At 24.5% G+C, this 12,948-nt stretch overlaps 3 protein-coding genes across 3 annotated transcripts; all 3 read right to left on the bottom strand. All coding sequences in view use genetic code 6, as the record gives it.

Annotated features, from left to right (window-relative positions):
• Positions 1–216: 216 nt before the first annotated feature.
• On the bottom strand, positions 217–5,133 carry TTHERM_00339630 (cyclic nucleotide-binding domain protein; the record flags this gene model as incomplete). Its single annotated transcript, XM_001017627.3, has 7 exons — positions 217–2,168; positions 2,230–3,224; positions 3,298–3,632; positions 3,683–3,799; positions 4,315–4,718; positions 4,829–5,003; positions 5,083–5,133. 7 exons carry the CDS (start codon positions 5,131–5,133, stop codon positions 217–219), a joined length of 4,029 nt encoding a protein of 1,342 aa, XP_001017627.3.
• A 2,335-nt stretch (positions 5,134–7,468) lies between these two features.
• On the bottom strand, positions 7,469–7,990 carry TTHERM_00339620 (ubiquitin/ribosomal fusion protein, putative; the record flags this gene model as incomplete). The annotated part of the gene is made up of 1 exon (XM_001017626.3): positions 7,469–7,990. The coding sequence occupies one exon, from the start codon at positions 7,988–7,990 to the stop codon at positions 7,469–7,471; it is 522 nt and encodes a 173-aa protein (XP_001017626.1).
• Positions 7,991–8,995: 1,005 nt separating this feature from the next.
• Positions 8,996–12,729, bottom strand: TTHERM_00339610 (26S proteasome regulatory subunit; the record flags this gene model as incomplete). The annotated part of the gene is made up of 11 exons (XM_001017625.3): positions 8,996–9,119; positions 9,176–9,315; positions 9,384–9,557; positions 9,619–9,999; positions 10,060–10,169; positions 10,326–10,823; positions 10,925–11,525; positions 11,657–11,804; positions 11,890–12,044; positions 12,112–12,333; positions 12,634–12,729. The coding sequence occupies 11 exons, from the start codon at positions 12,727–12,729 to the stop codon at positions 8,996–8,998; spliced, it is 2,649 nt and encodes an 882-aa protein (XP_001017625.1).
• Positions 12,730–12,948: the final 219 nt, after the last annotated feature.

Genomic DNA, 12,948 nt, shown 5'->3' with positions numbered 1-12,948 from the left:
CCAATTAATATTAAAAAACACTAAAAAAAGGATATTTTAATGAAAATTTTACATCTTGTTTAATAAAGAGTTATTTATTTATTTATCTTGAAAATATTTTAAATGAGATTTTTTAACAAACTGAAATACAAATGTATACTCCTTTATTTATTATATTTATTTTATTAATATAGCCAAAAATAATTCATTATATTTTATATTTTCATAATTATTTAATCAAGATACTAATTGGCGATTGTTACTTCTTGTACCGCTTCGGTTTTAAATTTTTTCAGGATAATCTGGAATTTTTTTTTTATCAGGAGACATAGGGATATATTTAATAATTTATGATGTAGCAGATAAATTACCACCTACCTAAGTTTTAGGTTTTGCTTAAGAAATTTTATAGGCATTCATATAATCTAACTAAATATAAGTGTTGAAATAAGGATTATTAATTTCGTGGTTGGTTTATTATAAAATTTGACTTTATCCACCTTGAGAAGAAAACAAATGTTTTCTAAACATTTTTTCTTTTTTATCTAAGAGCTTTTGTAAGTGATCTTAAGGAGAAGCAAGATGCTCTTTTTGCATTTGTTTATAGTCATTATAGCTAGTTGTTGGTGGCAAAACATTTTAACTTTTTGCCCTCTTTTAAAATATATTTTGATTGCTGGAGTAATTTTCTTATCTAGCTGTTGGTTTATTTGTAATAATTTTTTATGTTTTGTTGCTATGATAAAAGAGATTTTCATTAACTGAATCGTTTTGGCTTTGCCTTTCAACAGTTTAGTTTGAAATAAAATTATGACTAAAGTTATTTCCAAAAGTATTAACTTAGGAAATATTAGATATACTTGTTACCACTGGTTTACTGTTAATATCTTCTATTTAATTTTATGAAGCTTGGCTTAATTGATTCGCTTGTTAAGCTTGTTAAGGATTTTATTTCTTTATCTAGCTATGTTGGAGTTTAAACTTTTGATATCTTTCTGATAATAATTTTTACGATAAATTTTAATTTTAAATTGCAGCCTAACGATTTACACTAGGAAATTGTGGCTTGTAATGAGAAAAATTTGTATTAGTCTTATAGAACAGCAATCTTCTGCTAGACAAATCTTAGTTTTATGTTGTCTTGGCTTAAATGTTAGAAAAGTCATATCCGTTTTAAAATGCGGAGTTTTCTTTTCTTTCAGAGCTAAGAGGACGATTCATATTTGGACTCTTTAATTATAAGTTTTCTTCAACAGGACTGTTAATAAAATTGAAAGTATTCGCATTTTATTTTGCAATAATAATATTTGAATCTTCTTATATTAAACTTAATGAATTTTTTTGTTAATCATTATCATCGTCATCATCATTACCTTCTATGCTTCGCTGTCTCTAAAACTGGGATATGTATAAATCATTCAAGGTTTATTTCTTTTGTTAAATTTAATTATTCTTATAATCATGAAAAACTGAACTCACTGACTTTGCTCCTTGAATTAAATTGGGTTAGTCTGAATAATTTGGAGTATCATTGCTAGTTTGTTTGAAGTAGTTATTTTTATCGTTTGAAAAGCTTCCTTTTACATTACTGCGAATCTTTTCTACAAATGAAATATTTTTATTAATTCTACTGTTATTGGGCTAGTTAAACAGGTTGCTAGTAAAACTACTACTACTGATATTTTTTAGTCTAGGTGAGCTTGAAAGACCTAATTTTGAGTTAGTGCTGTTTTTCTATGAAAGCTTTACAGTGTCTTAAGAGCTCTTCTAACCAGTAAATTAAGGGGATTCCATGAATTTATAAGTAGGAGAAGAAGAATCTAAATTATTATTCTTTTTTTATAACTATGGCTATTATATTTAAATATCCTTAAGCTCAAAGGTTTAAATCCTGACATTAGTAGCTTTTTATTATAGCTAATTAGAGCTTCCTGAAGAACTCTAATTTCTTAACTAAATTATATCTGGCTATTATAGCTCATCTTATTGCTCATATAATAAGCCATTTTTCAATTCGGGGGATTTAGAAGAATTTTATCTAATCATCTTTAGCTAGACTTAATTATTGTTTTATGTAGGATTTGTAAAAAAGTTTTGACATTAATTTTATAGGTTTGAATGGTGGACTTGAAATTTATCATCCATTTACTCCATTATCTTTTTCATTTTAGTAGAGTCTCTTTCAGGCACTAAATAATAATTTGGGAATTAATTATTAATAATCTATCACAAAAATAAAAATTAAATTACTTTTTTCGTTTCTAGATGGGGATTGGCTGCTGCTATAGAGTCTTTTGTATATGTTGCTTTCAGATTAAAGTTCTTAATTAGAAGGTTAATTTGTTATTTATGAAGAACCTACTTAATCTGAAATCTAGGTATTTACATTGAAATTTTAGTCATTTTAATTTTGTGATTTTACTTATGATCTTTATCTATCAGTAAGCTATAAATTTAAGGTATTTTATTTTTGCAGAGGCTTTTGCACAGTCGGAATGATGTTAATTAAACGTCCTGTATTTTATTACGATGGATTTTTCTCAATCATTTATGGGAAAGGAAGTTTTTCGGCTTTAAATTAATCATCTGCATTTTCAGTATTAAATCTAAATAAGTCAGTCATTGATACTATTCTAGGAGAATGAGGTGAGGAGTTTTAGTTTTGTGCATAAGAAAATAAGAACTTAGTATTAGCTCTCTATAAAGGGCTATTGCTAGAGTTTTTATTTTATCTCTTTGGAGAATTATCATCATCCAAGTAATACTCGTTATTCAAATTATTTTGGTAGGATGCTCTTTCAGCAGGTTATGAAGGAGGATTAGATCCATATTCTTCCATAGCATCTTTTTGATATTACTCTGATGGAGTGCGGTTGTGAGAAGGTTCTTTATTCTTCTTACTCCTCCAGTCATATAAAAAATTTTATTTACCTTATTTGTTGATTCTGACTAATTCATCAACTCTGTTTTGTATTTAATCAGGATTTTAAATTTTATTATCTTCGTCTTAAATAGTTAAAATTTATTTTTCTGGAACATCAGGAATTTCTTCAATTTTTTACTCAGTTTGAACTCTCTTTTTACTGAATAGGTTATTATTTACCATTTTTGCCACAGCTTCATCACTTAGTTCCTCAATATCAGCTAAAGTTTCATTTCTAATCAAACCCTTGTTTCTTCTAGGACTTGCACCTTGTATGTTAGTTAAAGACTACATTTGCTTGATAACTTATTCCTTTTAAATTCTATATTGATAAAAAAAAATTTCTTACTCCATTTATAATTTAATATTTTTAAATAAAATTAAATTAAATTTACTCATTATAAGTTTTTACTTATGGCTGAATTGCTAATTCTGTTATAATTTGATCCAAATTTTTGTTAAAATGCTCATTGACTAAAAAATTTCCATAATTATTTAAAGAACCTTTAATGTTAATCTCTCTCTTTTAAAATAGCTACTCTTTCTTTTTTGCTTTCTAATCTATTGTTGACCTACAAAATAGATCCTTGTAAATAAACTCAATAAAATGTTCAGCTTATATATAAACAACTTCTCCTTAAAGCGAATTACACAGGACTGAAAAGCTTCTATTATTTCCAGTTAAAACATCTTCTTCTCCAAAATAGTCTCCTAAATTTAAGGTGCTAATCTTCAAATTAAAAAAATTTAATACATCAAATATAAATTTATTAATTTTACTTTAAATTCTTTCATTTGGAGTTTTTAAATTTTCGATAAGGGAAGATCCTTGATGACAATACCTTCTTTTGATACTATATCATCATAATCAGCAGCTCCACTAAAATTTTTTCTAATCTATTTTAAATAAAATGAAACAATCAAATTTAATAAATTTGTAGACTATTTAATTTTTGTTGTTTAAAAATTAAATTTCCATTCAACAAATCTCTCAATTGATTTAGTAACTATGGATGTTTTTAATTACAGACAATTTGTAGGATTTTTATGAAAAAATAGGAAAAGGTTTTGTTTTTTATTGGTTATTATTGCTTATAAATTGCTTGAATATATCTTCATGAATGTAATTACAATTTAAATAAAAAAATAAATTCATTAATGAATTCATTCATTCTTCTTCTTGTTCATGCGAAGTTTAATGAATCAATAAATAAACAAGAAGAAAGAAACACTTACAAAATTAACTTATAATTCTAGATATCTAAGCTATTTAAATCTATATGAATCTAATTATTATTTCCTAATTACATGTAGGCTAAATGCCCAAACTTTTAACCAAGTTACTGAATTTATAATTCATTTATCAAAATGTTGAATTAAACTTAAAAAAATAATATAAAATAATCCATTACATCAAATATACCGTCTTTAACAAAGTAGACTGCAGTGCTCTCTTGCTTTTCTTGAAATACATAAGAGTTTTTACCGAAAGTTAAAGTATTAAAAAAGGTCAGCAAAAATTTTATTTGATTAAAGGTCCAAGTACAAAGCAAAGGTGTGCACGATAAAAAATCATGAAGTTACCATCTAGCTTCTTTTTTCAAAGGCTCTATGATTTCAGTTATGGTCCTATCTGAAATATATCCGAGCTTAGTATTCTCGAGAGCTCTCACCTCCTAAAAGTCTTCAAATTCATTCATAATATCATTCTAGCTCAAATAATCTAAGTTTTTGTAAGCTCTAATTATGATGTTCTTTTTGTTGTATACAGCAAATTACCCCTCGATAATCCAATAAACCCCATTCTTCCTCTATTCTTTATTATTTAATTATTATTAGTTAATTTCTAAATGCTTCTTTCAATTTATAAAATGTGAGTAATTTCTCGCTTTTATATTATGTATAATAGTTCTAACATTAATTTACTTGAAGCAAATATTTATTTATTTTGCTTATGCTCTTCGAATTCAAAGTATCTAGCATAAAGTTATGCATAAGGATTTATAGATTCCCTTAAAATATCAACAGGCAAGCGCATCAAATACTTTATATTGTCTGGAGATCTATCCTTAGGGTTTTTCTTAACGATCTCATAAATTATCTGTTTTAAAAATCAAAGCATTAATTTGAAGGGCAAAAAAAAAATATATTTAAGTATATAAAACAATTTGATTTTATACATCGTAGTTGATATCTACTTCCATACTATCATTATTGTTGTTATTCGACATGCGACTAAAATTAATTTTCAAATCAAAATATAATCAATTCGCTATTCGATTGCGTTAATCCTATATGCCTTATTGAATGGTAAGCACTTATTTATTTATTATTGAAAGTACTGGATGAAAGTTTAATTTTTTAATTTAAGACTTATCTTATTAATATTTAATTAATTATTTATATATTATAAGATTATTGAAAAAATTAATTTTATAGATTTATGATTGATTGATTATTTGAATACTGGTTTTGCATCCTTAATTAGAATCATAGGTATATAAATCAATATAAATACAGAAAATTAAAGCAATAGACAAAATACATTTTATTTAATTCTACTTAATCAAATACTTAATTCATTTAAATTTTTATTTTTATTTCTTTATTCCCCTTCATTTTTATTTATTTTTACTTAAGTTATTTAAGAATTTTTGCAAATTAAAAAGGTTGGGTATTTCTCTATTTGATTTTTTATAAACTACTAATATCATAATCAATAATTATTCAATTATGAATAAAAATAGTTCTTTTATTAGTTAAAAATTAATTAGGAAAACATGTTACTCCAATTTGGACTTATTTGAAAGTAAATATATGGATGAATGATTAATAAAATAAAGATATAATATATATTAAAATAAAATAGACATTTTAAAAACTAAAAAATCAAAATTTAACAAGATATTTTTTTAATGGTATAATATTTAGTAATAGTGTATTTAATATGTTCAAAGAATATTTTTAAAATGTAACTGAATTTGATTAGAATTAATAAATACCATAAATAAATAAATATCTTAAATTTTTATAAGTGGAGAATTTAGATAAATCAATGTAATTTTGAAACTCTGAAAATATATTTTAAGTATTTTACTAATTAATAATATTTTAATACCATTAAAATATTAGAAGTATCAAATCATGTATGTATTCATTTTCTTATTATTAATTTTTACAAATTTTTAATACATCAAATGAAATTCATTTTGATTTAATTAATTTTTTTTTTAATAAATTTAAATCTTAAAATGAGTTTAGTATTCAAGCAATTTTATTTATTTAATACTTTATTTCAGAAATAAAAATTATGGTTTTTTGCTTAAGTTTATTTGTTTCATTCAGTTTATTTAATATAATTTATTTGATATTTTATTTTTTAATTAGTTTAATATTTTAAAATTTTAATTTGTTTATTCAGTTTATTTTTGTCTAATTTTAAATTCTAAAATGAATGATTTTGATACCAACAGATATTAAAATTAAATTAGTAAATAATATATTTTTATTTAAAAACGAGAAAATATGTTTAATATTATTTTTAAAGAAACTAATTTCAACAATTTCTTTTTTTATAATGTTAAAAGTATGAAAAATTTTAATATCTTTTATTATATTTTAAATAGAATGTTTATAACTCTTTTTTTTCAAAAATATCAACTAAATATTTTTTATGATTTAAAATAAAAAACTCTATTTCTTAAACATATTTATTTATTCAAAATAGTTATTTCAAAAAAATAAATTACAAAAAAACAAATTATTTATTTTTTAGTTTTTAAAATATTTGATGTTTTAAATACAATCTAGTTTAAAATAATTTAGATACTTTTTGTTTTTAACACTTATGTGACCTTCTAAGTTTATTTTTTATGGAATCAAAATTAGTTAGTCTAAATACTTTTTGACTCTAAGAAGAGAAAAAATATTTCATAGTTAGAATACCTTTAAATAAATTGAATTGATAAAATATATACCAACTATATAAATACTGAAGAGAATAGATATATTTTTTATAATAATTCTTGTGCAAACGAAAATTATAAACTAAGCACAAAAAATTAATATTATAAATTCAAATCAAAAGGAATAAAGGAGAGGTTTAGTTGATAAAAGTAGCTTTAAATATTAATTTGAGTATTTAGGTTTTGTAAACTGTCACATATAGGAGTTAAATAATTAAGTCATTTTAGTTAGGAGAAGTAGATAGAATTATGTTTAAAAAATGTAGAAAATATTTTAAATTTGAAACCACAAAACATAAAAAAGCTATACTTGCAAATTGAGAGTAGATTTTTGGATAATGAAGTGATTAAGTTAAACTTTAATTACCAGAATAAATGTATGATAATGGAAGTACTAAGTGAGTTTTTAAAGTGTGTGGATGAATTTAAATATTAAAAAATTAAGAAAACACGAACACAAAATTAATTTAATTGCATGTGCCTGCTGTGGCGATAATTTAATAGTAAATTTAAAATAATTTTGGTCATTAGTTGCAATTACTTCATAGTGTAAAATAACAACCTATATATTTATTTATATGCTTTATTTTGATTAATTTTCTCACTCTTTGGGTTTCTTCTTCAATCTAAGGGAGTTGGAGTGACCGCACTTTCTCTTTCTGCAGTTGGTAGCTTTGGGGGGTAATCTAGCATAACAGTCTCTGCAAACCTTCTTTTCGCAGTTGTACTTCTTAGCAAGAGCAGCAATAGTGGGTTCCATACCACCACCTCTTAATCTCAAAACTAAGTGGAGGGTAGATTCCTTTTGGATGTTGTAGTCAGAAAGGGTTCTGCCGTCTTCCAATTGCTTACCGGCGAAGATAAGTCTTTATTGATCAGGGGGGATACCTTCCTTATCTTGGATCTTAGCCTTGACATTTTCAATAGTGTCGGAGGCTTCAACGTCTAAGGTAATGGTCTTACCAGTTAAAGTCTTAACGAAAATTTACATTTCCTTTTTTCTTCTTTTAATTTCTTTTTTTTTGATTTAATAATTTTTGATTTCTTTATTTTGGTTTTTTATCCTTAGATCTTTTTTATATCTAATCAATATTTACCTTCTCTTATTTCTCACTTCATTCATTTTTGCATTTTTTCAATTCATTTCTTTCATTGTTCCTCTCATTTCCTCATTCATTTATTCATTCATCCATTTGCCAAGAGTGCTCAAATTAAGACCAAGCGAGCTACCTATTTTTTAGTGTTATTAAAGGAAATAATATATATAATTACATGCATATTCACATGCATACACACATACAAACATTTATTTTTTAGTTAACAAATAATTGCTTCTAAATAATTAAATGCTCTATTTTTTGTTTGATTGCTTGAGTATTTGTATATATTTTCATTCATTTTAATTCCTTTATGCACAATATAAAATAAAAGTGAATGATCTTGTATCTTTTCTCCTTTTTCATTTGAAATAATTTAATCCTGTTCAAATAAATTAGGCATGCGTGTTTGCTGTTGATTTTTATCAGCTATAAAATTTAAATTTAAATACTATTATAAATTAATTTTTATATTGAATTAAACATCTTTTCAATAATTCAATGTTTTATTTTGAATTCATTTGCTAATTATTGAATTTTTTATAGATTAAATTTAAATTATCTATTTTTGCTTCTAATTTTAAAATAATAAATAAACTTTTGAAACATAATATAGAATTTAGTAGAATTAAAATATTCGACTAAATTAAATATTCAAATATGCAAATATGCTAATAATCAATTTATTGATATATTAAGTTTATTTAAATTTCTCTATTTAAAATAAATTTGAGTTCTATAAAAATAAATTATAAAATTTAATTTAAATCTTTAATAATTTTTAACAAATCTGCTTGATTTTACAATTTTTTAATTTAATTTGGGTTTAGAGGCTTTTAAGACAAGATGTATACACGTTATAAATAATGGAGTTCTTTTCTCCTATTATAATATTATAAATACAAAACAATTTATTATTTGTTTGTTTGTTTTATTGATTTATCGATTGTTTGTTTGTTCTATTGCTTTTTCTAAATTTATACATTTCTTTAATTGTAAATTTAGAAAATGTTTCATTCTTAATCAACTTCTCATTGCTTTCTTTTATTTTTACTTTCTTCTTCAGGAACATAATCGGGATTTTTCTATACTATGATAATATTTTCAAGAACAGTTGCTTATAAAGGAATATATTCGTCGCTTCCTAACTCAGCTCTATTTATTTTTATTTTAAATTAATACTTTTTGTTAAATAAAATCATATTTATTACCTTTCACCATAACTGATAAGGACAGGTGATTGATGAGTTTAGAAACCAGTAATTTTCTTAGGCTTACCAGCTTGACCAACAACATCTACAGCTTGTCCAACTCTGATATCTATAGCTTTATTTTCACCATTTTCATCAACCTATTTTATTAATGAAAATATAATTAATACTTTAAAACTGCTATTTCAATATTGAATAAATATTTTACTGTAAAGAGCATACGAGGATAGGCAGCTAATCCTAGATAAAGCATGGTGTAATGTTAATCACCGAAAACAGATTTAGTATCCATTAAAGAGTGAATTACTGTAATTATGCCAGATAATCCGACCTTGTTCAACAAGAATTTGTCAGAATAGTAAGGTTACAATGTTACCATACCCTAATTGATTAATTAATTAATTTTTAATACATTAATTGCAAAATTTTTAGATATTAATTACTTTTCCCATCTAAACAAGACCTTAAGCAATTCTGATAAAGAATTTATTGCTACTGTCTTACTTATAAGTTGATGATAAATTTCTCAAAATATCAGCTAATCTTGAATTATTGGTACCAGCACCTACTAAACCCATAGAGAAGATGGCTCTCTAGCTGAGTTCTTAGTCATCATCATGACTGAATTTTAATAAGAGATCCATAACATTAATTTTAGGATTTGAAATATTTAAAATTGCGAGAGCTAATGGAACTGCTCTTTTAACAGGTAATTCACAGTATTATAAAATATGATTTAATGAGCGGTGAGCCATTTCATTACCAATACCTTCACTTGAACTTATCAAAGCAAGAGAAACAATTGCAGCTTATTAGAAAGCAGACTTTTATAAATATGATAATATTTTAATTTAAACTCAATAGTTTATTTAACTAATAAATACCTTGTCTTCTTCTACCTTCTAAGTGCAGTGATGTAACATTTTTTATACTTTTAAGACATTGCCACTACCAGCGTAAGCACAACCTTCAATGGTGATTTCACAATATTTGGCTTTATTTTTTTTAAGAAATTATATTTTAATTTGAATTCATAATGTTAAAATCCAACTTATCATTAAATGTGATAAAATATGTTTTTTTATTCAAATCAATTTATAATAAGAAATGAAATCAATCTTTTATGAAAGAATTTAAATTAGTAATTTACCGAAATCATGTTCAATAATACCCATGCATTCAATAGTTGCCTCAGCTCTTTCTTATTAACCTAAGAAGAGAAGACCCATAGCAACAGCGAAATATCTAGCTAAATGAGTATCAAGATATTTTTCAGTAGAAGAAGCATATTCAGCTAAAATTTGAATAATCCATTAGGAAATATCTTCATCACATTTACCAACAAAAATTAAACCTAAACTCAAAGCAGCGAAAGCAGTGATTTATAATTTACTGGATGAGTCTGAGAAAATGGGTTCAAAAATAGCCTTTAAATCTTCATTTGCACTACCTGCATAAGCCATACCTAAACCAATAATAGCTCCAAGTTTGCAGAGTTCATCTTTTGAACTTAATTCACTTTCAAGTAATGCCTTAGCAGTTAAGTTCTCATCAACAATACCACTGGAGAACAAACCAATACCTATTAATGCACCTTATTTACCGTAACCATCAGAAAGATTAAGATATTCGTTAATATGTTCAGTACCTAATTATTTTAAAAGTTTTGAATTGAGTTTATATCCAAATTTATTTTAATTCAAAGTAATTAATTGAATAAATTAATAATAATATTCTATTTTATTTTACCTGATTCAATATCCCACATATCAATCAAACCGATTGAAGAAGTAGCAGCAGCAATACCGGTTTTCTTTAAGTTATAAATCCAAGGCTTTTCAGTTTTTGGAACTACCATAAGGGTGTCCTTCTTGCAACCCATATTGACAAAAGCATTTACGTAAGTATCTGCAATATTGGCATTTAAAGAATCAATTTATGCCTTATTATCTTCAAGGACAGATTTATAAACCTATTCGGGCTTTTTGGGTTCTAAGGCATCTAATTCTTTGGCAAAACGCAAATAAAAATCAGTGAGATGCTAGTTGGAAGCAATTTTTAAAAGATCTTCATCAAGGTCTAACTCGCTAAGAACAATTCTTTGTCTGGCAATAAGGTAGCAGAGTTATTTTAAAATTAATTTATCTTTACAACTTTAGAAAACTTCTTTAATTTTTTCAATATCATCTAACTTAATGGCTAATCTCAATGCGCTAACATAAAGTTAAAGTGACAATGCTATTTCATAATTAACTTTTAAGGTTTCTTCCATTTCATTTTAATCTACACAATATTAACAGCATTATTGCAAATACAAAGAGATTCTTTCAAAATTTTCTTTATTTACGAACTATTTATTTATATAAAGAAAAATTTAAACTCAACTCCATTAATTTCTAAAATTAATTCATGAGGAGCAATCAAATTTCTTTGCTAATTAATTATTTTAAAATGTTTGAAAACTATTTGACTCTTTTTTACCTTTTTAATAAATTAGAGCTTGTCTACTTCAAGTAATAAATCAACAGCATCGTGCTCAGCATTGTTTTCTACAAAGTAAGGGACTATATCTTCAACTAACTAGATAAGATCATCTGTACTTTCTTTCTTTTCAATACGCTAGTTGTATCTAGTTATTTAAAAATCAATTAATTTAACAAAAACCTTAAAATAAATTTTTGAAGGAATAAGCTTATTAATATTTTATTTATTACGTTTATCCAATATCAGCTGATAAATGATTAAGATATTCATAACCCCAATTTTTGAAATCATTGAGAGTACCTTCCTTTAAATATCTGAGAGAGATTTATTTTCCTCTTTCTGCCATTGTCATGGAGATGACTGATAAGAAATCAGCTAATTCTTTCTAGTTTTTTACGGAAATAAAGCATTAAAATCATTCACAAGGCAATAATATAATTATATTTATTTACTTTAAATTAAGAAGGAGCACTTGATTCATAGAATTTAGACAAGCCTTCATAGTGTGCCTTTAAGAATTTAAAAGGTTTAGGAACTGAAGTCATTGAAGTAGTAGTTTTTCTGACTTCCTCTCTTAATTAACCAAGAGCAACACTAGCTAAATTAGTATCGACATCCTATATTCTAAGTACCCACAATTCTATATTTTCCTTCAACTTTTTATCTTCCTCACTCTTGATAAAATTTTAAAAATTAAAAACTTTTCTTTGATATTTTTGTTATTTTAAAGAAGGAGAAGATAGATTCATTTAAAGTAGAAAAAACATTTTCATTAAAATCAAAAAATCTTGAATCAAACTCAAAAACTTAAAGATGATTTTTTATTAGAGCCTTTTATCAATACTCATTAACCTAGCTTGCATTTTGCTACAAATTGATTATGCAATATTTTTGTTATTTCAATTTACATAATAGCCAAATAAATAAAATAATATTCTCCTTCTTTAACTATTTAATTGTGAAATTTGTTTTACGAGTTCGTCTTCCTTTTCTTTCTTATCCTTTTTATTGTTTTTCTTAGGTTACTCAGCAACAGGCTTTTCTTCCTCCATTTTGTTTTTGTCAGACATCTTGGTTTTGCTTGCTTTAATGTTGAATTTAGCTTTTAATACTTTTGAAATCGATGGTGATTCCTTAGATATGATTTTTAATTATTTTTTTTATTTATTTATTAATTAGTTTTTTTCTGTTTTGAAAAAATATAGCAAAAGAAATTTATTTTTAAATTTTCCTATACAAAAAGATATATTCAATATAAATAAAATGAATAAAAAAGATCATTTATTTGT

Source organism: Tetrahymena thermophila (genome assembly GCF_000189635.1).
Source record: "Tetrahymena thermophila SB210 genomic scaffold scf_8254610, whole genome shotgun sequence".
NCBI lineage: Eukaryota > Ciliophora > Oligohymenophorea > Hymenostomatida > Tetrahymenidae > Tetrahymena > Tetrahymena thermophila.
Note: the sequence above shows the minus strand (reverse complement) of the source record. Positions and strands in the feature narration are given on the sequence as shown.